The sequence below is a fragment of the Staurois parvus genome, unplaced genomic scaffold, assembly GCF_062004578.1.
Source record: "Staurois parvus isolate SC_StPar_1 unplaced genomic scaffold, SC_StPar_1.0 ptg003489l, whole genome shotgun sequence".
NCBI lineage: Eukaryota > Metazoa > Chordata > Amphibia > Anura > Ranidae > Staurois > Staurois parvus.
The window spans coordinates 7,398-34,118 of NW_028321285.1; the positions used below are offsets into that span (position 1 = coordinate 7,398).

Below are 26,721 nucleotides of genomic sequence, written 5' to 3' on the forward strand. Positions count from 1 at the left end.
TTGCTAGCCTCACCCCTGACGATGTAACATGTATTGCTAGCCTCACCCTTGACGATGTAACATGTATTGTTAGCCTCACCTCTGACGATGTAACATGTATTGCTAGCCTCACCCCTGACGATGTAACATGTATTGCTAGCCTCACCTCTGACGATGTAACATGTATTGCTAGCCTCACCCCTGACGATGTAACATGTATTGCTAGCCTCACCACTGACGATGTAACATGTATTGCTAGCCTCACCCCTGACGATGTAACATGTATTGCTAGCCTCACCTCTGACGATGTAACATGTATTGCTAGCCTCACCCCTGACGATGTAACATGTATTGCTAGCCTCACCCCTGATGATGTAACATGTATTGCTAGCCTCACCCCTGACGATGTAACATGTATTGCTAGCCTCACCCCTGACGATGTAACATGTATTGCTAGCCTCACCCCTGACGATGTAACATGTATTGCTAGCCTCACCCCTGACGATGTAACATGTATTGCTAGCCTCACCCCTGACGATGTAACATGTATTGCTAGCCTCACCCCTGACGATGTAACATGTATTGCTAGCCTCACCCCTGACGATGTAACATGTATTGCTAGCCTCACCTCTGACGATGTAACATGTATTGCTAGCCTCACCTCTGACGATGTAACATGTATTGCTAGCCACACCTCTGACGATGTAACATGTATTGCTAGCCTCACCCCTGACGATGTAACATGTATTGTTAGCCTCACCCCTGACGATGTAACATGTATTGTTAGCCTCACCCCTGACGATGTAACATGTATTGCTAGCCTCACCCCTGACGATGTAACATGTATTGCTAGCCTCACCCCTGACGATGTAACATGTATTGCTAGCCTCACCACTGACGATGTAACATGTATTGCTAGCCTCACCACTGACGATGTAACATGTATTGCTAGCCTCACCCCTGACGATGTAACATGTATTGCTAGCCTCACCCCTGACGATGTAACATGTACTTGAAGCCCCAACCTCTGGACTGGTGGAGTCAGGAAGGTCGGGGCCCTCTATCTTAGGGCTGAGAACTGGATGGTCTCTCCGGGTGAACAGGACAGAATTCCGGGATGTTATCTCAGTGAGAAGCCTCAGATAGAATCCGCCTTCTATATGCAGTTCTGGGTCGTCGCCCTCTCAGTTCCAGCTTCCATCTGAGGCTTCTCTTCACTTTTTTCCCTTTTCCAAAGTACTTTGTCTGTATGTGACAATAATACGGGAGAGTATTTGAATTTCTTTATTTTTATGGTTCTTACAAACAATTAAATAGATTAAAGTTTTCACAAAGTAACTCCAGTCATCGGTGAATCAGGCTCCGCCCACATTTAAACGTTTTCACGCCAGGAGAAGTACAACACATTTGGCGTTCATTGCGTCATGCGGCGGCTTTACACCATTGGACCCCCTAGGAGGCGACGGCTGACTGAAAAGCTGGATCCTGTCCCTAGATGCTTTGTTTCACTTGGCTGAGTGTGCATTGAGGAGAGTATTGGATTGAGTGTCTGGGTGAAAATCAGGGTGAGTGTCAGGATGAGTGTTGGGGTGAGTGTGTGGGTGTCAGCAGGAGTATAGGGCTGAGTGTTGGGGTGAATGTCAGGGTGAGTGTCGGAGTGGGCATAGGGCTGAATGTCGGGTGAGTATCAGGCTGAATGTCAGGCTGAGTGTGTGGGTGAGTGTCAGGGGGAGTATAGGGATGGGTGTCGGAGTTGGTATAGGGCTGAATTTTGGAGTGAGTATCAGGCTGAGAGTCGGGGTGAATTTTGGGGTATCAGGGTGAGTATCGGACAACAGAGTGAGCCAGTCAACAATAAATAGCTTCAAACATGTGTGGGACAAGCACAGATTTATACGAGGACAAGAAAGTTAACAAAAAAAATCAAAACAAAAAAACCGAACAGACTCGATGGACCACTCGGTCTTTTTCTGCCATCACTTTTATATGCCTGTATGGTGGGGTGAATGTCAAGCTGAGTATTGGGGTGAGTGTTAGGGTGAGTATAGGGCTGAATGTCGGGGTGAGTATCAGGGTGAGTATCAAGCTGAGTGTCAGGGTGAGTATCGGGCTGAGTGTCGGGGTAAGTGTCAGGGTGGGTATAAGGCTGAATGTTGGGGTGAGTATCAGGGTGAGTATCAAGCTGAGTGTTGGGGTGAGTGTCAGGGTAGGTATAGGGCTGAATGTTGGGGTGAGTATCAGGGTATCGGGCTGAGTGTTGGGGTGAGTGTCAGGGTAGGTATAGGGCTGAATGTTGGGGTATCGGGCTGAGTGTTGGGGTGAGTGTCAGGGTAGGGATAGGGCTGAATGTTGGGGTGAGTATCAGGTTATCGGGCTGAGTGTTGGGGTGAGTGTCAGGGTAGGTATAGGGCTGAATGTTGGGGTATCGGGCTGAGTGTTGGGGTGAGTGTCAGGGTAGGTATAGGGCTGAATGTTGGGGTATCGGGCTGAGTGTTGGGGTGAGTGTCAGGGTAGGTATAGGGCTGAATGTTGGGGTGAGTATCAGGTTGAGTATCGAGCTGAGTGTTGGGGTGAGTATCAGGTTGAGTATCGAGCTGAGTGTTGGGGTGAGTGTCAGGGTGGGTATGGGGCTGAATGTTGGGGTGAGTATCAGGTTGAGTGTCGGGGTGAATGTTGGCACAGATCTATACTCGGACAAAAAAATTAACAAAAAAAACATAAAAAAACAAGAAACATAACAAACAAAACCAGACAGATTCAATGCATCACTCAGTCTTTTTCTGCCATCACTTTTCTGTGTCTCTATGTCAGGGTGAATGTCAGGCTGAGTGTCGGGGTGAGTGTCTGGGTGAGTATCGAGCTGAGTATCAGGCTGAGTGTCGGGGTGAGTATTCGGTTGAGTGTCGGGGTGAGTATCGGGTTGAGTATCGGGGTGAGTGTCGGGCTGAGTATCTGGTTGAATGTCGGGGTGAATGTCGGGGTGAGTGTCGGTATAGGCTCCACTTTTTTTCACCCCTGGTTCCTGAGAGGTAGTCTTCATTGAGGTAGCTAAGGTGGTCTCCCACAAAATGGCTGCCTATGGGCGCTGGAGACAGTCTTCTGCACCATCCCTGGTCGTCGGTCCTCACTGAACACACAGGCCCAGTCCTTGTCTCCTATTCCGTAAACAAGACGGAGCTGTCCACCCTGTCCTGTTCGTAGAGCTCAATATCTTTCATCAGCTTCATCTTGGCCATGTTCACCTCGATCCCCCAAGACGGGTCATTGCTCTCTGCTAAAGAGGAAAAAAAAGCATTTTTCAAGCGCAATTTTTTTGGAAAACATACACTTTAATGAATTTTAATGCAACCCCCCCCCCCCCCCCCCAAATACATAACCCATTGTTTTGGTAAAGTATAAAAGATGATGTTACACCGAGTAAATAGATACCAAACGTCACGCTTTAAAATTGCACACGCGTGTGGATGGGCGGCAAACTACAATACTCAAAAATCTCCATAGGCGACACTTGAAAATTTTTCACAGGTTACCTGTTTAGAGTTACAAAGGAGTCCAGGCGCTAGAATTTTTGCTTTCACTCTAACATTTGCGGCGCTACCTGTGTAGCGTGAACACCATTTACACATGCATGCATGACTTACATATACGTTGGCTTCTGCACGCAAGCACTAAGGGCTCGTTCACACTAGGCTGTTTTGCCAACGCTTGCCAAACTCCCCTATAGCGTTTGGCAAGCGTTGGTCCGGCGTTTGCGGAGCGTTTTTTAACGCTCGGCAAACGCTCCGCAAACGCCGCATGCGCGGTTTAGCGGCGGTTGCCGAGCGTTAATAACGCCCCACAAACGCCTATAATGCAGTTTGAGTGGTGTTACCACTCCGCAAACGCCCCGCAACTGCGTCGCAACCGCACCGCAAACGCCGGCCGGGCGTTTGCGGAGCGGCACCATAGACGAGAATAGGAGGCTTCAAAGCCTCCTGACTCGTCCAGAGGCGTCCGTTTTGCCGCGACGCAACGCGACGCGACGCAAACGCTCCCGTTAGAACAGCACCATGTGCTGTAATGTGCAGAATTGGCAGAGGTGTTTGGGAAGCGGTAAAAACGCTTCCCAAACGCCTCTCTGCCGCCTGCACACAAGGCTAGTGTGAACGTAGCCTAAGGGATGGGGGCGCTTTAATTTTTCTTTTCTTATTTGTATATTTATTTATTCACACTGTCCCTTTCATTTTTTTTTATCACTTTTATTCCTATTACGAGGAATCATCCCTTGTAATAGAAATAAGGAATGACAGGTCCTCTTTATGGAAAGATCTGGGGTCTATAAGACCCCAAATCTCTTCTCTTCCTTTAATAGCAAAACAACAAAACGTTTTCTTTTGATCTTTTGCTTTAAAAAAATGGTTTACTTCCACCCGAGACCGGAAGTGACGTCATGAAGTCGCTTCGGTCCTCCAAGATCATAGAAGTGATCAGAGACAATCTGATCAATAAGACCCCAAATCTCTTGTCTACCTTTAAAAGCAAAACAACAAAACATTTTCTTTTGATCTTTTGCTTTAAAAAAATGGTTTACTTCCACCCGAGACCGGAAGTGACGTCATGAAGTCGCTTCGGTCCTCCAAGATCATAGAGGTGATTAGAGACAATCTGGTTAATAAGACCCCAAATCTCTTCTATACCTTTAAAAACAAAACAACAAAACATTTTCTTTTGATCTTTTGCTTTAAAAAAATTGTTTACTTTCACCCGAGACCGGAAGTGACGTCATGAAGTCGCTTCGGTCCTCCAAGATCATAGAGGTGATCAGAGACAATCTAGTTAAAAAGAACCCAAATCTCTTCTCTATCTTTAAAAGCAAAACAACAAAACATTTTTTTTGATCTTTTGCTTTAAAAAAATTACACCCGAGACCGGAAGTGACGTCATGAAGTCGCTTCGGTCCTCCAAGATCATAGAGGTGATCAGAGACAATCTGATCAATAAGACCCCAAATCTCTTCTCTACCTTTAAAAGCAAAACAACAAAATATTTTTTTGATCTTTTGCTTTAAAAAAATTGTTTACTTCCACCCGAGACCTGAAGTGACGTCATGAAGTCGCTTCGGTCCTCCAAGATCATAGAGGTGATTAGAGACGATCTGGTCTCTATGGCCAGCCCCGTGAACCGTCGGACCATTTCCCACGCTAACCAGTAAAAGCGGTAAGCCCAAGAAACATCAGTAAGCAGTGCGGGGGGCTGGGGGATGACCCCTTCCAATGCTTCTGAAAGCGATCCAATGGCTAATTAGCCGCTTGGGCTGCTTTCATTAGAGAGACAATCACTGGCTGAAAAAAAAAACAAAAAAATGGGGTTATGGCTGATAGCTTCAGCCATAACCCCGGTAAACCACTTGCAAGCCGCAACATATATATAATAAATAGAATTCAAGCTAAAAATACCATAATAAACATGGATAAAGGATAAAATAAATGGATACATAACAAATAAATACAGAAAGGATAAAATAGATCAACAATCAATAAATGGATCGATATTAATGGATAAGTAATAAATAACTGGATAAAGGATAAAATAACAAATCCAGCATTTGCTGCAATATTCACCTACAAGCCAGAGATTTTAGCCCGCAGTACTTTTTTTCTGCCATTAGAGGTCCTCAGTTTGATGTCCAGCATCATTCAACCCACTTCCTCTGAACCCAGGTGATCCCGGACCAGCCCCCAACCTGCGACTGGACAGTGAAAAGAGAAGCAGCACAGTAATGACCTCATGTCTCTTTCACTCTGCTTTCCTATCAGCATGCTTCTTGGGAGCGCATGAACTGAATCTTTGGACTGCAGAATCATAGGCTGCTTATTAGGTGTTCCCAGAATGTGAGGTCACCACCAGCCAGGGATAAGGTCACCTCACAGGGTGTCCCCTGTATAAATTTGTGGAACTGATTTTCTGCCTTAGCATATAACTGGATCGGAGTTCCCTATGTGTGCAGCCTATCAATGATTAGGTTCAGTCCACTAAGGATCAGGATCATTAGTTTCAGCCATGGATATACTGAATATCAAATCTCATTGGTTCTCTAGGAAAACAACAGTGATTATTGGGAGCTCGGGATCTAGACACTCACAAGGACTGTTCAGCTCCGGGAAGTCCAAGTTGCTGAGATGTCCACGGGCAGAGGGTCCTGGTTGAGAGTTACAAGATGGCCGCTCAGCCCCTAGATCATGCCACACCCCCTCTGGAGACAGCAAGTAGCTGCCTGACTCGTCCAGCTCACAGGGGCTTCTTGCTGGGTTTTCATTGGCTTCCATGGCGCACGCAGTCCTCACAGTCATACGGTGCAAGGCTCCATTGGGTTTGGGCAGGCTCCAACAAGATGGCTCCTTTCTTGCGCAGCATGGGGACAACGATTCCTCAAAGTCGCTTTCCTCCGGGACGTTCATGCTGGACGTCTCTTCTCTGGACTCTTTTAAAGGAGCCTTGAGCTCCTTTTCTGCTTTTTCCATTATGGCGGTGACCTAGCGGAGAGTGGATAGACATCAAAATGTTGTAAGGGGTACACTACACTGACCACCAATGTAAGGGGTGTCACTACAATGACCACCAATGTAAGGGGCCACTACACTGACCACCAATGTAAGGGGTGTCACTACACTGACCACCAATGTAAGGGGACACTACACTGACCACCAATGTAAGGGGTGTCACTACACTGACCATCAATGTAAGGGGACACTACACTGACCACCAATGTAAGGAGAGACTACACTCACCACCAATGTAAGGGGACACTACTCTGACCACCAATGTAAGGGGACACTACACTGACCACCAATATAAGGGGTGTCACTACAATGACCACCAATGTAAGGGGACACTACACTGACCATCAATGTAAGGGGACACTACACTGATCACCAATGTAAGGGGACACTACACTGACCACCAATGTAAGGGGACACTACACTGACCACCAATGTAAGGAGAGACTACACTCACCACCAATGTAAGGGGACACTACACTGACAACCAATGTAAAGGGGACACTAAACTCACCGCCAATGTAAGGGGGACACTATAATGACCACCAATGTAAGGGGGACACTTCAATGACCACCAATGTAAGGGGACACTACACTGACCACCAATGTAAAGGGGACACTACACTGACCACCAATGTAAAGGGGACACTACACTCACCACCAATGTAAAGGGACACTACACTAACCACCAATGTAAAGGGACACTACACTGACCTCCAATGTAAGGGGAGAATACACTGACCACCAATGTAAGGGGACACTACGCTGACCACCAATGTAAGGGGACACTACACTGAGAACCAATGTAAGGGGACAATACAGTGACCACCAATGTAAGGGGACACTACGCTGACCACCAATGTAAGGGGACACTACACTGAGAACTAATGTAAGGGGATACTACAGTGACCACCAATGTAAGGGGACACTACACTGAGAACTAATGTAAGGGGACACTACAGTGACCACCAATGTAAGGGGACACTACGTTGACCATCAATGTAAAAGGACACTACACTCACCGCCAATGTAAGGGGACACGACACTGAGCACCAATGTAAGGGGACACTACGCTGACCACCAATGTAAGGGGACACTACACTGAGCACCAATGTAAGGGGACACTACACTGACCACCAATGTAAGGGGACACTACACTGACCACCAATGCAAGGGGACACTACATTGACCACCAATGTAAGTGGACACTACACTGACCACCAATGTAAGGGGACACTACACTGACCACCAATGTAAGGGGGCACTACACTGACCACCAATGTAAGGGGACACTACACTGACCACCAATGTAAGGGGACACTACGCTGACCACCAATGTAAGGGGACACTACACTGAGAACTAATGTAAGGGGACACTACACTGACCACCAATGTAAACAGAACTACAATGACCACCATTTGCAGCTCATTTGCATATTAGCAGTCCCTCCCATCTTCAGAAGCCGAGACAATACACATATTTTATACTCAGATTACAGAGCGGAGTCTTTAGCGCCCCATAATACTCCCCCCCCCCCCGCTAATCATGACCCCTCTGACAGTCATCCATCCATACCTCTGATAACACAACCTTCTTCTTGGTGAGACACAAGCAGACGGCGAGCGCCAGATAAAGCCCCGCCTCTGCCGGCGCTCTCCCGGGCTTGGGGTCAGCGTGTTTCTCAAGCATTGCCTTTGCACACAGGCGCTCCACAGCCTCAGTCTTATCTCCGCCGGATTGCACACACGATTTCACCTGCTCCATCTCCTTCACAACCAGATCTTTCTAGAAAGAAAAGAAAACTTGCGTTAGGGGGCGGTGACCGCGGGAAAGAAAAACGCTTGTTGCCAGATCCTGGGACAAACGATCTTACCAAGTAGGCGGGATCTCGGCTCTTGTCGCTCGGCTTTTGTCCAGTCAGGATTTCCATTAGAACCTGGAGATGTCAGAGGGACACATAAAAAAAAAGTTACAGAATTTTTAACAAAAGTGCAACAATGTAACATTTGGGGCCCCTTTGAATGTCTGCGGTTTATGGCCTCATGCACACGGGGCATTTTAAATCTGCCGGTAGCGTTAGCTATAAAAATTTGCATTAAAACCACATTTTTTTACACACGGAAAAAAAAAGTTTTAGGCTCAAGAAACACTCAAAAACGCTGATTTGCCGCACTTTACTGCGTTTACCAGCATTGGAGCATTTTTAGTCCTCATGCACACCGGGCATTTTAAAAACACTGGTAGCGTTAGCTGTATAATGTCACATTAAAAACGCGATTTTTACGCATTTTTGCATTAGCGTTTAGCCGCGTTGCTGTGCGTTTTTTACATTGAAAAAAAAATTTTTGCTAAAAAAGACAAAAAACGCAAGTTTGCCGCGTTTTGCCACGTTCTTCTGCATTGCTCTGCGTTTGCGTTTTTTCCATTAAAAAAATAAATAAAATTTTTGCTAAAGAAGCCAAAAAAGGCAGGTTTGCCACATTTTGCCACGTTTTTCTGCATTGCTCTGCGTTTGCGTTTTTTCCATTAAAAAAATAAATAAAATTTTTGCTAAAGAAGCCAAAAAAGGCAGGTTTGCCACATTTTGCCACGTTTTTCTGCATTGCTCTGCGTTTGCGTTTTTTCCATTAAAAAAATAAATAAAATTTTTGCTAAAGAAGCCAAAAAAACGCCGGTTTGCCGAGTTGTGCCGGGTTTATCAGCATTAGAGCGTTTTTACAGCTAAAAAACACCTCTAAAAACACTACTTGAGGGTTTTTTTCCAACCAAAAAAACCGAAAAATCGGTCGTTCGATCGGCCGACGTTACCACCAACGGTAAAAAGGAGGAGGAGGAATTCCTTGATTCATCAAATGGGGACATTTATTGATTGGGGACATTCTTTGAACCCTTGATCGAGACATTCATTGATTGGGACATTTTTCAATTCATTGACCAGGGACGTTTATTTATTGTGGACATTCGTTAAGTAAGTGATCAGGGACATTCATTGATCGGGACATTCACTGATTGGGACATTCATTGATCGGGACATTCACTGATCGGGACATTCATTAAATAAGTTATCAGAGACATTCATTGATTGGGGACACTAATTAGGGACATTCATTGGTCAGGGACATAATTTTCAGACATTATTTTATGCATTGGTCATGGACATTCACTGACTGGGGACTTTCATTGATGTGGAACATTTATTGATAAGAGCCATGCCTTGATTCATTCCTCCTCTCACAGTCCGCCCTGAAGACCGGAACGGCGCGGGAACATGGCGAGAGGAACGCGCGGAGCAAAGGTAAGTGAATTGACACAGGGGGGACTTGGCTTACTACTTGGGGGGGAATAGTACTGTGGGGGATGAAATACTATATGGGGGATGAATTAATATGGGGGATGAATTAATATGGGGGATGAATTACTATGGGGGATGAATTACTATATGGGGGATGAATTACTATGGGGGATGAATTACTATATGGGGGATGAATTACTATGGGGGATGAATTACTATATGGGGGATGAATTACTATGGGGGATGAATTACTATATGGGGGATGAATTACTATGGGGGATGAATTACTATATGGGGGATGAATTACTATATGGGGGATGAATTACTATATGGGGGATGAATTACTATGGGGGATGAATTACTATGGGGAATGAATTACTATGGGGGATGAATTACTATATGGGGGATGAATTACTATATGGGGGATGAATTACTATGGGGGATGAATTACTATATGGGGGGATGAATTACTATGGGGGATGAATTACTATGGGGGATGAATTACTATATGGGGGATGAATTACTATGGGGGATGAATTACTATATGGGGGACGAATTACTATGGGGGATGAATTACTATGGGGGATGAATTACTATATGGGGGATGAATTACTATATGGGGGATGAATTACTATATGGGGGATGAATTACTATGGGGGATGAATTACTATATGGGGGATGAATTACTATGGGGGATGAATTACTATATGGGGGATGAATTACTATATGGGGGATTAATTACTATGCTTACTATGGGGGAATATTACTATACTTACTATAGATGACACATACACATCATTCATCTACTCTTGGTCCAGCCCCCGGGTCCAATATATGAACCCATTGCAGCCCTCAAGTCAAAAAGTTTGCCCACCCCTGGTCTAGACCATTCCATGATTCATTGATTAGGCACATTTAATGATTGGGGACATTCTTTGATTCATTGAGTGGAGACATTCATTTCATTTTTGATAAATTGACTGGGGTTAGTCGTTGATCAGGGACATTGGTGGAAGACATTCATTGGTCAGGGACATAAATTTGAGACATTATTTTATGCATTGGTCATGGACATTCATTGACTGGGGACATTCTCTGATCAGGGACTTTCATTGATGTGGAACATTCATTGATCCATTGATCAGGGGAATTCCCTGATTTATTGATTAGGGACATTTATTGATTGGGAACATTCTCTGATCGGGGACTTTCATTGATGTTGGACATTCATTGGTTCAGGCCATTCCATGATTCATTGATTAGGGACATTTATTGATTGGGGACATTCTCTGATTGGGGACTTTCATTGATGTTGGACATTCATTGGTTCAGGCCATTCCATGATTCATTGATTAGGGACATTTATTGATTGGGGACATTCTCCGATCGGGGACTTTTATTGATGTTGGACATTCATTGGTCCAGGCCATTCCATGAATCATTGATTAGGGACATTTACTGATTGGGGACATTCTTGGATTCATTGAGTGGAGACATTCATTTAGTTTTTGATAAATTGACTGGGGTTAGTCATTGATCAGGGACATTGGTGGAAGACATTAATTGATCAGGGACAATCTTTGATTGTTTTAATTAGGGACATTAATTGATCAGGGACAATCTTTGATTTTTTTAACTAGGGAAATTCATTGATCAGGGGCAATCTTTGAAAAGGGACGTTCTTCTTTAGATGCTCCGTATTATCATACCACTCCAGCAGAGAAAATATCTGTCTGTGCAGTCAGTTGTCCTCTCCTCAGGTAGCTGTCTGGCAGGTAAGGTTGGTACTTCTGCAGGTCCTGAGTTTTCACTTGAGTGTAATTGGCGGATGTGTCCGGGCAGAATCGAGGTCCAGAGTGGCCCAGTTTTGGAGAGAAATCTTCATCCAGAAACACATTGGAACTACAAGGACAATGGAAATAGGGCAGAGTCAGATCTGTACTGCCACTCTACACATGTACTTAAAGTGCATGTACACCCCATCAATGAACGTCTATTATTTGTTCCCTTTTTGTTTTGTTAAATATACTATTGGAAACATTTTCTTAGATTGTAAGCTCCCAGGATCAGCGCCCTCCTTTCCCTCTTGTATTGAACTGTGTTGTTGCTGTATTGTCTCCCGTTATATTGTAAAGCGCTGAGCAAACTGTTGGTGCCATAAATCTTGTATAATAATAATAATAATTTTCAGATCATGGCTGCTGGGAGGGGCTGGCAGGGTGCTGTACATAGATTCCTGAAAACATCACAGCGCCCTGTCTCAGTACTCCTCTCACTAGACCTCAGTCCTGATGCAAGCAGTAGGAGTTGTTATGCAAATATCAAAATGCCTTGATGTGGGTGACAGTCTGAAGGAGTGTGCGTTCCTAGATCACATCATCACCAATCTATCATACACTATATTGCCTCAAGTATTGGGATGCCAGCCTTTAATGGCCCCCCCAGTCTTAGTCCGTAGGGTTCAATATTGAGTTGGCCCCGCCCTTTGCAGCTATAACAGCTTCAACTCTTCTGGGAAGGCCGTCCACAAGGTTTAGGAGGGTGTCTATGGGAAGGTTGGACCATTCTTCCAGAAGTACATTTGTCAGGTCAGGCACTGATGTCGGGGGAGGAGGCCTGGCTCGCAGTCTCCGCTCTAATTCATCCCAAAGGTGTTCTATGGGGTTGAGGTCAGGACTCTGTGCAGGACAGTCAAGTTCCTCCACCCCAAACTGGCTCCTCCATGTCTTTATGGACCTTGCTTTGTGCACTGGTGGGCAGTCATGTTGGAACAGGAAGGGGCCATCCCCAAACTCTTCCCACAAAGTTGGGAGCATGAAATTGTCCAAAATGTCACCTTAAGAGTTCCTTTCACTGGAATTAGGGGGCCAAGCACAACCCCTGAAAAACAACCCCACACCATAATTCCCCCTCCACCAAACTTTACACTTGGCACAATGCAGTCAGGCAAGTACCATTCTCCTGGCAACTGCCAAACCCAGACACGTCCATTGGATTGTGAAACAGAGAAGCGTGATTGGTCACTCCAGTGAAGACGCCTCCACTGCTCTAGAGTCCAGTGGCGGCGTGCTTTACACTTGGTGATGGAAGGCTTGGATGCAGCTGCTCGGCCATGGAAACCCATTCCATGAAGCTCTCTACGCACTGTTGTTGGGCTCATCTGAAGGCCACACCAAGTTTGGAGGTCTTTAGCTATTGACTCTGCAGACAGTTGGTGACTTCTGCGCACTGTGCGCTTCAGCATGCGCTGACCCCGCCCTGTCATGTGACGTGGCCTACCACTTGGTGCTGCAAGGTGAACATTTTACCCCACTAATCTCCCAGAATATAATTTTTTTTTTTCTTTGTTTTCTTTGTTTCCTTTTGTATTTTTATTACCCCCATCAATTTTTTTCACATAGTTTCTTCGATTTTCAGCTGTTCAAAAATCTTTTATTAATGTCATTTTTCATTTCATTAATTTTTTTTTTTTTTTCATTTCATCATTTTTCTTTCGTCTTCTGTTTTCTTATTTATTACATCCTCTCTTTTTTCAATTTGGTTTCCTTTACCCCCCCATTTAACATCCATGACTTTACACTATTCACCTGACAGCAATGGTCAATCACTGGTTAATTGATCAATTAGACTCACGTTCCCTATATATTCACCCCTGTTCATCCACCTCCTCCTGCTTGAAAAAGGAGTGCACTTCCGCCTTCCACGGCCAGTGCATGCTCCGAAACGCGTCGCAGTGCACCCTGGGATCTGACGTCATCACGGCCACGCCGCCGCTACGTTCCAGCGTGCATTCCATCCGGCTCTGAGGGAGGACGTACATGCCGGGCCGGCCTCACCGCTGTACCCCTCCAGCCACCACACTGTTCCAGCCGAGAGCTGACCTCCCCACACGCAGAGAGATGACGGCTCTTCACCCGGGTCACCACCCCACCGTTAACTATTGGTAACCACGGTTTTTATGCTTATGATGACGTCACACGTGTGAGTGTTTCTACATTTAGACTTGAATTAAAAGACTTATTGCACTTAGAGGCGCTTCTCTCCTTTTTCTCATCTACAGAAGTTGCTACAGCTTATTTGGAAGCCTTGCCCTCAGTGCCACACGGAATCCTACGCTCTTCATACAGCAGCCACTAATACCACGATCACCCCATACTACCATTTCCCAGGACTTTGCAGTGTTTGCGCTGTTAAAACCCTTCCTCATTTTTTCTCTACCACTTGGTGGCTGAGTGGCTGTTGTTCCCAGTTGCTTCCACTTTGTTATAATCCCACTAACAGCTGAGCGTGGAATATTTAGTAGCCAGGAAATGTCACGGATGGACTTATTGCCCAGGTGGCCACCTATCACGGGACCACGCTTGGAGTCACTGAGCTCCTGAGAGCGACCCATTCTTTCACCAATGTTTGTAGAAGCCGTCTGCATGCCTAGGGGCTTGATTGTATACACCTGTGTCCATGGAGGGGATTGGAACACCTGAGTCACATGATTTGGAGGGCGGGACCAATACTTTTGGCAATATAGTGTATCTTTTTTCAAGTGTCACTGGAAACTACAGAGAAAGGAAAACTATGCACACACAACCAGAATTTTAGGGCAGTGAGCGGCCGTACGTCACTCCTGATGGATGCGGGCACTTGTGTGCTCAAAGGAAGTGGACAGACGTCTCATGAGCTCAGATGTGGTCACCGTGTGAGGAAGTGATACTTATCTATAGGAAGTGATAGTCTCTGGCAAGACTGATATCTCACACTCACCTCTTGATATTCCCATGGAACAGGTCAGACACATGCAAGTGATGCACAGCACGCAGGAGACCCGCAGCAACCATCAGCCTCTTCTCCCAGCTCAGGATGTGTGCACCTCCCTAGAAGTATTATATATTATTTCTAATGTACATCAGATATATCCTCTAATATTAAAGTGTTACTAAACCCCCAACAGTACAATCAGTCTGTAGATGCAGTAAAGCATGCTTGTTATACTCACTGTGGGACCTAAGGGGTTAATCCTCTGCATTGTGTAAAAAGGCTGTTTGCTCCTGTCTTCTCTGATCTTTCCCTTCTTCTACTGTCCCCAATCCATCCGCTGATAGAACAGAGCCTTGGGGGCAAGCTGCACATGCTCAGTGTGGTGTGTATTGCTAGAGAGTGTTTTTTTTTTCTTGGGAGGATGCATTTGGTCAGCACAGGGCCAATCAGCACTGTCCAGACAGAGGGTTAGGGGTCCTGCAGCTTCATAGGACAATCAGGGGAGAATGAAAACTACTCCTCCATGCTTTACCCAGTGCTCTGCTAGACACTGATAGAAGTCACAAGCCTGTTCTAACTGCTGATGAGAAAAGGTATTTAACAGTTTATATTTACTAAAATAATTGCATTTCCATATTCTGTGTACTGTGGAGGACCAGATATAGTGAATGCAGGGTCTCGGGAGAGCAGATATAGTGAATGCAGGGTCCGGGAAGACCAGATATAGTGAATGCGGGGTCTGGGGAGACCAGATATAGTGAATGCAGGGTCCGGGAAGACCAGATATAGTGAATGCGGGGTCCGGGGAGACCAGATATAGTGAATGCAGGGTTCTAGTTTAGTAACACTTTAAATGCATACATGCTCAGTAATGTGTCATGGTAACACTTCCAGGTATTTATTACCTAACTAACATACAACCTGCCTACACCCGTGCCTTCGTGTTAGCTTGAGGGTCTATTTACTTAATGCACTGCAAAGCAGTACATAGTTCCTTATTCTAGCAATAACTCCTAGCAAATGTCAGGGCAAACAATAACCCCCAGCAAGTGTCAGGGCAAGCAATAACCCCCAGCAAGTGTCAGGGCAAGCAATAAACCCCAGAAAGTGTCAGGGCAAGCAATAAGCCCCAGCAAGTGTCAGGGCAAGCAATAAGCCCCAGCAAGTGCTTCAACTACCATCTCTATGCTGATGACACTCAAATTTACCTCTCCACCCCTCACCTCACCTCCACTTTCTCCGCCCGCATCACTCACCTCCTAAACGACATCTCTGACTAGATGTCGCTCCATTTCCTCAAACTCAACCTCTCCAAAACCGAGCTTCTCGTCTTCCCTCCTGCCCGCGCCCCCCCCCCCCATCCTATCCATCACTACTAACATCACCACCATCAATCCCGCCCCGCAAGCCAAAGTCCTTGGGGTCATTCTGGACTCTAACCTCTCCTTCCAACCTCATGTCAAATCACTGACAAACACATGCAGGCTCCACCTCCGCAATATCGCCAAAATACGCACCTTCCTTACCCCAGACACCGCTAAACTACTCGTACACTCCCTGATTATCTCACGCCTTGACTACTGCAACTCCCTCCTCACCGGCCTACCACAGTGCAAACTCTCCCCGCTTCAGACCATCCTGAACTCAGCTGCCAGACTCATCCACCTCACCAGCCGCTCCACCTCTGCCACCCCCCTCTGCCTCTCCCTCCACTGGCTCCCTATCGCCCAACGCATCAAATTCAAACTACTCACTCTGACCTACAAAGCCATTCACAACACTGCCCCTAACTACCTCACCGACCTGATTCCCAAGTACCACCCTACCCGTACCCTTCGCTCTTCACAGGACCTCCTTCTATCTTGCTCCCTGGTCTCCTCCTCACACGCACGTCTGCAAGACTTCTCCAGGTCCTCCCCCATCCTCTGGAACTCACTACCCCAATCCATCAGACTGTCACCTTCCCTTCTCACCTTCAGGCGCTCCCTGAAAACCCACCTCTTCAGGGAAGCCTACCCCACCCTCACCTAACTGCTGCTCTCCTTCATTCCTCCTACCACTCCATCCCCCACAGCCACTTCCTCCTGTACCACTACCCCCTCCCTCCCAGATTGTAAGCTCGAAAGAGTAGGGCCCTCTTACCCCTCGTGTGCTGTTCGTAGCTGCTGTAATGTTTCATGTATTGTCCCCCCCTCTATTGTACAGCGCTGAGCAAACCCTTTGGCGCTATATAAACTCAATGTAATGTAATGTAATGTAATGTAAAAGTGTCAGGGCAAGCAATAAAACCTAGCAAGTGTCAGGGCAAGCAATAACCCCCAGCAAGTATCAGGGCAAGCAATAAACCCCAGTAAGTGTCAGGGCAAGCAATAAAATCTAGCAAGTGTCAGGGCAAGCAATAAACCCCAGCAAGTGTCAGGACAAGCAATAACCCCCAGCAAATGTCAGGACAAGCAATAACCTCCAGCAAGTGTCAGGGTAAGCAATAAACTCCAGCAAGTGTCAGGGCAAGCAATAACCCCAGAAAGTGTCAAGGCAAGCAATAACCCCCAGCAAGTGTCAGGGCAAGCAATAACCCCCAGCAAGTGTTGGGCAAGCAATAAACCTCAGCAAGTGTCAGGGCAAGGAATAACCCCCAGCAAGTGTCAGGGCAAGCAATACCCCCCAGCAAGTGTCCGTGCAGGCAACAACCTCCAGCAAAATATTAACACCTATGCATTGCGGCAGACTGCAATGGAGGTGTGTTGCCTTAGTGCATAGAGATGCCATGCAAAGTGAATGTAACAATGCATGATGCATCATTACTGCAACACGGAAGGGTAAATGGGCCCTCAGTACTTATCTGCCTATGTTTTACTGGCTGTTTCAGTAAACAAGAAAATGGAGGATATTGTAATTGGCAGTGAATACACTTACTCCATGTAAGGCCTCGTCTAAGGAGCCGTTCTTCATGAACTGGTTGATGAGGCAGCGATGTCCGCCCTCCAGGCAGAATCCCAGCAGTGGCAGCAGATTAGGGTGGTTACACCTGTAACATCAGGGGCAAGGATAAGGTAAGGGGCCTAAAGCATACTTATAAACTCTGTGCTCCCAGATCCTGGAACATAGTTAGCCCCACCCATGCCCGGCATTTTGACTGCCCACTTTCTGGGAGGACAAACCCAAATTATGTCTACTGTACAAGTTGTTGCCACCCAGACCCCTGCATATAAATATGCAAGGACCGTCAACTCGCAGCCCTGATCCTAACAATCAATGTCTTTTTCAGCTACTACACAGCAACTCAAATAAAGCTGATATAAGAGAACAGGAGGGCGCACTCTAAGTGTAGTACACAGGGGCGGACTGACCATTTGGAAACTCGGGCGCTGCCCGAGGGCCCTTGGTCAGTAGGGGGCCCCATGAGATGCCCCTGGTACCTTTTTCATAGGCTTTTTTGAGTTTGGGCATGGATGCAGGGGCCCATGATCCCCTATTGCCTGGGGGCCCCAGGAGTTGTCAGTCCGCCCCTGGTAGTACATTAGGTGTTTATTAGAGACAAGGCCAAATGGCAACTCACATAACATGATGATGAGCCAGTTTTTAACAGATTTAATTTGAGTTGCCATTTGGCTTTGTCTCTAATAAATACTTAATGTACTACACTTTGAGTGCGCCCTCCTGTTCTCTTATCTGTTTACTTAGAGATACTTCAGTCTCTGCATCAAGTGTTCTGAGGCAACGGGAAGGTGCCCTAGATGTTCCATTTAGACCTTAAGACTTTTATGCTGACCTCACTATACCCCTATGTACTCATGCTACTCATTGCTACCCCGGCACAAATCATTAGTAAGACCTCATCTGGAATATGCAGTTCAGTTTTGGGCTCCAATTCACAAAAAGAACATTGGGGAACTGGAGGAAGTACAGAGAAGGGCAACCAAACTGATAAGAGGCATGGAGGAGATCAGCTATGAGGAAAGATTAAAAGAACTGAATTTATTCTCTCTTGAGAAGAGAAGATGAAGGGGGGATATGATCTCCATGTATAATACATAAGGGGGGATATGATCTCCATGTATAATACATAAGGGGGGATATGATCTCCATGTATAATACATAAGGGGGGATATGATCTCCATGTATAATACATAAGGGGAGATATGATCTCCATGTATAATACATAAGGGGGGATATGATCACCATGTATAATACATAAGGGGGGATATGATCTCCATGTATAATACATAAGGGGGGATATGATCTCCATGTATAATACATAAGGGGGGATATGATCTCCATGTATAATACATAAGGGGGGATATGATCTCCATGTATAATACATAAGGGGGGGATATGATCTCCATGTATAATACATAAGGGGGGATATGATCTCCATGTATAATACATAAGGGGGGATATGATCTCCATGTATAATACATAACGGGGAATATGATCTCCATGTATAATACATAAGGGGGGATATGATCTCCATGTATAATACATAAGGGGGTTATGATCTCCATGTATAATACATAAGGGGGGTATGATCTCCATGTATAATACATAAGGGGGGGATATGATCTCCATGTATAATACATAAGGGGGGATATGATCTCCATGTATAAATACATCAGTGGTTCATATAGTGAACTCGGTGTAGAATTATTCACCCTGAGGTCAGAGGACAAGGGGGCGCTCTTTACGTCTGGAGGAAAAGAAATGTAATGTTTCTTCACATTAAGAGCTGTGAGAATGTGGAATAGACTCCCTCAAGTGTTGGTTGTGGCCAGCTCAGTGGATTGCTGTAGGAAAGTCCTGGATTCTTTCTTGAATACACAGAATATAACATTTAGAGGTGACGTTGATCCAGGGAATATCCGATTGCCTCTCGGGGGATCAGGAAGGAATTTTTTTTCTGTAGGAGCAAATTGGATCGTGCTTTGCTGGGTTTTTTGCCTTTGTCTATATCAACCGTGGGTGTAGGACTATAACTTTTTTTTATTTATGGTTGAACTGAATGGACTTTTGTCTTTTCTCGGCCAGACTAACTATGGAACTATTGCACCATAAACCCCCCTTTCTACGTCAACAAAGGTTGATGCTGTGATCCCAGGACATGGACATCAACGCAACAGAGGACCAAGATGTGGGACTGCCACAGCAAATCCAGGACAACTGACATATACTAAAGGGAACCTGTCATGAAACAAAATACCTCTGTGAATAATTTCAGATATGAGCCACAATTCTCTGAATCCCAGGGTCCACTTTAGTTTGTAATGCAATGTTACTAATATTTTACACCAATATGTTAATGTGGTGTCCTTTAAATCCCAACTCTACAAAAATGTTTTGTTTTTTTTTATTTTATAGATGTAGGAATGTTTAGAGCTTCTAATGGATTCTTACTGTGGTCTGTGTCCCCTGGAGGAGATTTCCCCTCACTTCCTGTTCTAGTGACACCTCACGGGTTAGGGTGACAGACCAGGACAATGGTTCTCCCCCTTCTATACTGAAATGTTCCCGGGGAAGCATGGCGGTTACTATTACTGACCTCTCCTTTCCAAACTGTCATGTTGTTTCATTGGCTTCAGTCATTTCTAAGTATGTAAATTAGGATCCTGAGCTCACTTTTTTTTTTTGTTTTTGCATGCTTGTTCGGGGTCAAGGATCTGAAGCCAGGCTCAGCCAGGACAATGGCATTTTAAGAAGAGAGTCAGCAATGGCTGCCTCCTTATGCCTCCCAGCACATGTTCTCCTGTCAGACGGTATTGAACAGGATGTCAGAGGAAGAGATTTTTGAGCTCTGCGGAAGGTTGTCACGAATCTCACCGGAAAGTGATCTGTGATTCTGTCTGGAAGAAGGAATGTAATCTGTCCGTCTGTTCTCCATCCACCTAAACAGAAACGTGAAATTATTTCCGGACGTCACATGCTGTGAGTGTTTATTATTATTATTATTTTTTATAAAATTGTTTTTTTTTTTCTTTTTTTTTCAATCTCAATACCGCTGATCTCCTGCAGCCACTTTCTGCCACTTCCACATGCACAGTATTGTCTACTTATCATGGCTCTGGGCTGGCTTCCTCATAGTGACAACGGTGGGCCCCATCGGCGCATTGTGTGTTATGCAGGCCATGTCCGCATGAAAAATCGGCTGATATTCATGTCGTTAGTGGGGCCCACCTGTCGGTGAGAGGAAATCCTTCCATAGCGAGGGAAATCCCTGGTTGTCACCAGAACTAGTGTCCCCTTTGGAAGATTTCCCCTCTAGTCCTGTTCTGGTGACAACCCAACATTTGGGATTTTAGCTGTCACTCAAAATTTTGGATTTTCACGTAGAACCAAGAGCTTTTTTTTTTTAATTTTTGATTGAGTATTATAGAAGGTTAAAGCCCCTGTGAGACTTTTTTTTTTGCCATCTGCATCCCATTGGAAAGATTTACACTTCCTGTCCATAGCTAAAACAGGAAGTGAGAGGAAATCTCTCCATAGCGAGGGAAATCCCTGGTTGTCACCTGAACTGGTGTCCCCTTTGGAAGATTTCCCCTCTACTCCTGTTCTGGTGACAACCCAACATTTGGGATTTTAGCTGTCACCCAAAATTTTGGATTTTCAGGTAGAACCAAGAGCTTTTTTTTTTAATTTTTGATTGAGTATTATAGAATTTTAAAGCCCCTGTGAGGCTTTTTTTTTGCCATCTGCATCCCATTGGAAAGATTTACACTTCCTGTCCATAGCTAAAACAGGAAGTGAGAGGAAATCTCTCCATAGCGAGGGAAATCCCTGGTTGTCACCAGAACTGGTGTCCCCTTTGGAAGGTTCTCTATTCCTGTTCTGGTGACAACCCAACATTTGGGATTTAGTTGTCACCCAAAATTTTGGATTTTCACATAGAACTAAGAGCTTTTTTTACATTTTTTGCTGGAGTATTATAGAAGGTTAAAACCCCTGTCAGTTTTTTTGCCATCTGTGTCCCATTGGAGAGATTTATCTTCACTTCCTGTCCCATAGCCAAAACAGGAAGTGAGAGGAAATCCCTCCATAGCGAGGGAAATCTCTGGATGTCACCAGAACTAGTGTCCCCTTTGGAAGATTTCTCCTCTATTCCTGTTCTGGTGACAACCCAACATTTGGGATTTAGTTATCACCCAAAATTTTGGATTTTCACGTAGAACTAAGAGCTTTTTTTTAATTTTTTGCTGGAGTATTATAGAAGGTTAAAACCCCTGTCAGTTTTTTTGCCATCTGTGTCCCATTGGAGAGATTTATCTTCACTTCCTGTCCCATAGCCAAAACAGGAAGTGAGAGGAAATCCCTCCATAGCGAGGGAAATCTCTGGATGTCACCAGAACTAGTGTCCCCTTTGGAAGATTTCTCCTCTATTCCTGTTCTGGTGACAACCCAACATAGTTGGGATTTTCTTTCACTTCCACTCTAATTGATAATATTCATCAGGAGAGTGCGAATCATCCTAAAGGAGACACAAACAGCTATAAAAATCTGACAGGGGTTTTAATCCCCCTCCACTCTATTCAAACCGAAAAAAAAAGGAAAAAAGTTTTGCTTTTAGTTATACCTTAATATTTTAACAGCAAGTTTAATGATTGGGCTTAGATCTATTTTAAATTAGAACTCCAGCCAAAACAAAGAAAAAAACAAAATAAAGATGAGTAGCCTATTAAAAGATAAAGTGACAAAACAAGCTTTTGCTGCAATATTTAAAACCAAGATTTGCCCCGTAATATTTTTTTTCTGCCACTAGTCGGATGGCCAACATTTTTCAACCCACTTCCTCTGAACCCAGGTCATCCCGGACCAGCCCCCATCTTGCGACTGGACAGTGAAGGGAGAAGCAGCAGCATGATGAGCTGATCTCTCTGTCACTCTGCTCTCTCCTCCAATCAGGATGCTTCTTGTCAACACGTGAACTGATTGGTTGCTTGTGCTGCTTCTCTCTCTCCCAGTGTGAGTTCTACTGTACAGGGACTGCAAATCACATTCAGGTACTTACACTGCTTGCATTTAAAGATACATTTATGGATGTATTATTGGTTGCAGAGTTGAATTCATTTTTGTCTTTTATATCTGCCTCAGTAGGATAGGCTGAAGCTGGGTAAGCAGGCAGATTTCAGTCATTTACCTCCTTTATCCTCTTTACAGCGTATGATCTGTCCGCCTTCTGCCCCACATAGATGTCAGCGAACTGTCCGGAGTAAATCTTCCTGTCGATGCTGAATTTGTCGGTGATTTCATCCAACTGCCGAGGAGCCCACTGCTGACAGAAGGAGTCCAGCGTCAGGCTGATCTCCTGCTGCGGAATGCTCAGAACCTACAGACAGGGGGCACTGATAGATCAATGACGTCATACCGTATACACACACTGCTTCATGTGAAAGGGCTTTAATATCCCTCATAGATCAATATGGAAATGGTTTAAAGGGGAACTCCAGACAAAATAGTTTTTGTTTTTTGTTTTTTTTGGATAAAGATTGCAAGAGTTAAAGCTGGAATTTAATCTTTTTTTTTTTCTCTGGTTCTTCCCTCCTCCTCTTAACCTTTTTGCGCCGGCACCTCCCGGCCCTTTAAGAGTTTCAGAAACTGGGAGGCTGGGTTTTAGGGTCACGTGACCGCTGTGATTCGCCATCACGGCGGTCACATGATTGGAAAAGGTCCCAATCGAAAGGGGAGATCGGGACCTTTCTGGGAGTCATGGAAATATGTGCCTGCAAGCTCACAGCACATATGTAATTTCTAATTGCACGTAAATATGTGGCCGCTCGGCGTCAAGGCCCAGACACCGAGAGGCCGCATATTTGCGTGAGATCGGCGTCAAGGGGTTAACATTCTCATGAAAAGTTTGCATAAAATCTTTCTATTTTCGTTACATATCTTATTTTAGACCTAGTGACTTCATCACCGGTTCTTTGTGCTTCTCTATGCGATGCAGGCAGATCGTGGTTAGTGGGTGGGGCCGGAAGGGTGCTGTACATAGCTTCCTGAAAAACATCACAGCACCCCGCCTCTCGGGAACAATTAGCCCTGATACAATCAGTGGGCTGGCTCTTGGGAGGAGTTATGCAAATATCCAAAGGCATTGATGGGTGAGTGTCAGTAAGTGTTTAGCTCCATCTAGTGGCCAAAATGTGGTGTATTTTCTCATTGAGATGTTTCAGAAACATATAACACATGTTGGCCACTAGATGGCGATGATGATCAGTGGGATTACTCTATTAGAAAAATTATGGCCAGAGCAGGGGCGGACTGACAACTCATGAGGCCCCCGGGCAATAGGGGATCATGGGGCCCCTGTGTCCTTGCCCAAACTCAAAAAAGCCTATGAAAAAGGTACCAGGGGCATCTCATGGGGCCCCCTACTAACCCTCGGGCAGTGGGCCAGAGTTGAGGCAGCCCTCTTCAAAGTATATGACACCCGTCCAGGTTTTCTACATAGACCCCTTAGAATCTTTGTCCATGAATTTGGGTTTATGTCAATGGGACAATGCAGTGTCCATTAGGTGCATTTCCATTGCATTTGATATCAAACTGAGATGCTTTGGAGATCGTTTGGAGTCCATGTGACCTGCTTCTGACCTGCTTCTGACCTGCTTCTAAGCTACATCAACCTCCCTTTAAATTGCACGCACCTGGTCTGTGCTGGAGAACGGATCACAATCTCTCTCCAAGGATCTCAGAAACGCTGATGGAGGAGGTGGTGGTGATGGCAGAACGAAGTCTGAAATATATAATCAGATTGTAACCATCTGTATCCATCTCTGGATCAACTGAAACCCTCAGCCCAATATACTTTACCTGGAGCTTTGTCCATCATAGCCGTGCTGTTTGTTGAGTTCTGTTCTGTTCCGGACCCGTGATCCGATCTTCTCTCTGAACTTGGAGAGCTCCTGGAGGAGGTCTGGGGGCCTGCACCCAACAGAGATAAATTGGTTAAACTATCTATTGGATCATCAGATATAATAATAAGAATGTATTAATTCATACGGTGCTGATGCTTTTTCCTTTTGACAGAGAACATTGAACTAATTTTATCAGTCCCTACCACCAGAGGAGCTTACACTCTAATGTCCCCCCCACAGTCACACACTATTATTATTATTATACATTTTTAAAGCTCTGACATATACCGTAGTGATGTACAGAGAACACTGACCCAGTCACATCAGTCCCTGTACCAGAGGAGCTTACACTCTAATGTCCCCTCCCCCTCAGTCACATCAGTCCCTGTACCAGAGGAGCTTACACTCTAATGTCCCCTCCCCCTCAGTCACATCAGTCCCTGTACCAGAGGAGCTTACACTCTAATGTCCCCTCCCCCACAGTCACATCAGTCTCTGTACCAGAGGAGCTTACACTCTAATTCCCTCCCCCACAGTCACACACTATTATTATTATTAATATACATTTATATAGCTCTGACATATACCGCAGTGCTGTACAGAACTCTGAGCCAGTCACATCAGCCTCTGTACCTGAGGAGCTTACACTCTAATGTCCCCACTACAGTCACACACTATTATTATTATTATACATTTATATAGCTCTGACATATACTGCAGCGCTGTACAGAGAACACTGAGCCGGTCACATCAGTCCCTGTACCAGAGGAGCTTACACTCTAATGTCCCCACTACAGTCACACACTATTATTATTATACATTTATATAGCTCTGACATATACTGCAGCGCTGTACAGAGAACACTGACCCAGTCACATCAGTCCCTGTACCAGAGGAGCTTACACTCTAATGTCCCCTCCCCCACAGTCACATCAGTCTCTGTACCAGAGGAGCTTACACTCTAATTCCCTCCCCCACAGTCACACACTATTCTTATTATTAATATACATTTATATAGCTCTGACATATACTGCAGTGCTGTACAGAACTCTGAGCCAGTCACATCAGCCTCTGTACCAGAAGAGCTTACACTCTAATGTCCCCTCCCCCACAGTCACACACTATTATTATTATACATTTATATAGCTCTGACATATACCGCAGTGCTATACAGAGAACACTGAGCCAATCACATCAGTCTCTGTACCAGAGGAGCTTACACTATAATGTCCCCTCCCCCACAGTCACATCAGTCTCTGTACCAGAGGAGCTTACACTCTAATGTCCCCTCTCCCACAGTCACATCAGTCTCTGTACCAGAGGAGCTTACACTCTAATGTCCCCTCCCCCACAGTCACATCAGTCTCTGTGCCAGAGGAGCTTACACTCTAATGTCCCCTCCCCCACAGTCACACACTATTATTATTATACATTTATATAGCTCTGACATATACTGCAGTGCAGTACAGAACTCTGAGCCAGTCACATCAGTCTCTGTACCAGAGGAGCTGACACTCTAATGCCCCCCCCCCCCACAGTCGCACAATTATTATTATACATTTATATAGCTCTGACATATACCGCAGTGCTGTACAGAGATCACTGAGCCGGTCTCATCAGTCTCTGTACCAGAGGAGCTTACACTGCAAGTCCCCTCTCCCACAGTCACATCAGTCTCTGTACCAGAGGAGCCTACACTCTAATGTCCCCTCCCCCACAGTCCCATCCGTCTCTGTACCAGAGGAGCTTACACTCTAATGTCCCCTCCCCCACAGTCACATCAGTCTCTGTACCAGAGGAGCTTACACTCTAATTTCCCCTCCCCCACAGTCCCATCCGTCTCTGTACCAGAGGAGCTTACACTCTAATGTCCCCTCCCCCACAGTCACATCCATCTCTGTACCAGAGAAGCTTACACTCTAATGTCCCCTCCCCCACAGTCCCATCCATCTCTGTACCAGAGGAGCTTACACTCTAATGTCCCCTCCCCCACAGTCCCATCCGTCCTCTGTACCAGAGGAGCTTACACTCTAATGTCCCCAGCACAGTCACACACTATTGTTATGATACATTGATATGGCTCTGCCATGTTCCACAGTGCTGTACAAAGAGCCTCTGTAATATAAAAGATGTATTTTTAATGTGAAACTTCACTCTCCCTATCAACATTGATTCATTTTTAATCCTCATGCTGCCGGCATTAGTAAATAGATAGGAAAGTATATATGTACTTGTTTTAAACTTCTTTTTTTTTTACATTTCTTCAGTTACTTCCTGGTTTCATTCCTAGGCAAATAGTGTCATACATCTCTGGAGTCTTCA

At 45.3% G+C, this 26,721-nt stretch overlaps 1 protein-coding gene and 1 pseudogene across 1 annotated transcript; both read right to left on the reverse strand.

Annotated features, from left to right (window-relative positions):
- Window positions 1–1,250: 1,250 nt before the first annotated feature.
- LOC149427772 (uncharacterized) lies at window positions 1,251–3,087 on the reverse strand (annotated as a pseudogene).
- A 26-nt stretch (window positions 3,088–3,113) lies between these two features.
- Window positions 3,114–24,460, reverse strand: LOC149427773 (interleukin-1 receptor-associated kinase-like 2). Its single transcript, XM_089667683.1, has 11 exons — window positions 24,356–24,460; window positions 24,190–24,278; window positions 22,686–22,874; window positions 20,375–20,439; window positions 17,477–17,588; window positions 14,567–14,676; window positions 11,518–11,710; window positions 8,390–8,452; window positions 8,092–8,301; window positions 6,101–6,491; window positions 3,114–3,253 (listed from the first exon to the last, which is right to left on the reverse strand). The coding sequence occupies exons 1-11, from the start codon at window positions 24,372–24,374 to the stop codon at window positions 3,135–3,137; spliced, it is 1,560 nt and encodes a 519-aa protein (XP_089523809.1). The 5' UTR covers window positions 24,375–24,460; the 3' UTR covers window positions 3,114–3,134.
- Window positions 24,461–26,721: the final 2,261 nt, after the last annotated feature.

Coding starts and splice junctions, on each gene's coding strand:
- LOC149427773 (XM_089667683.1), bottom strand. Junction 14,677..17,476: donor TAGACGAGGCCTTACATGGA/GTAAGTGTATTC, acceptor TAATACTTCTAG/GGAGGTGCACACATCCTGAG. Junction 11,711..14,566: donor TTCCATGGGAATATCAAGAG/GTGAGTGTGAGA, acceptor TTGTCCTTGTAG/TTCCAATGTGTTTCTGGATG.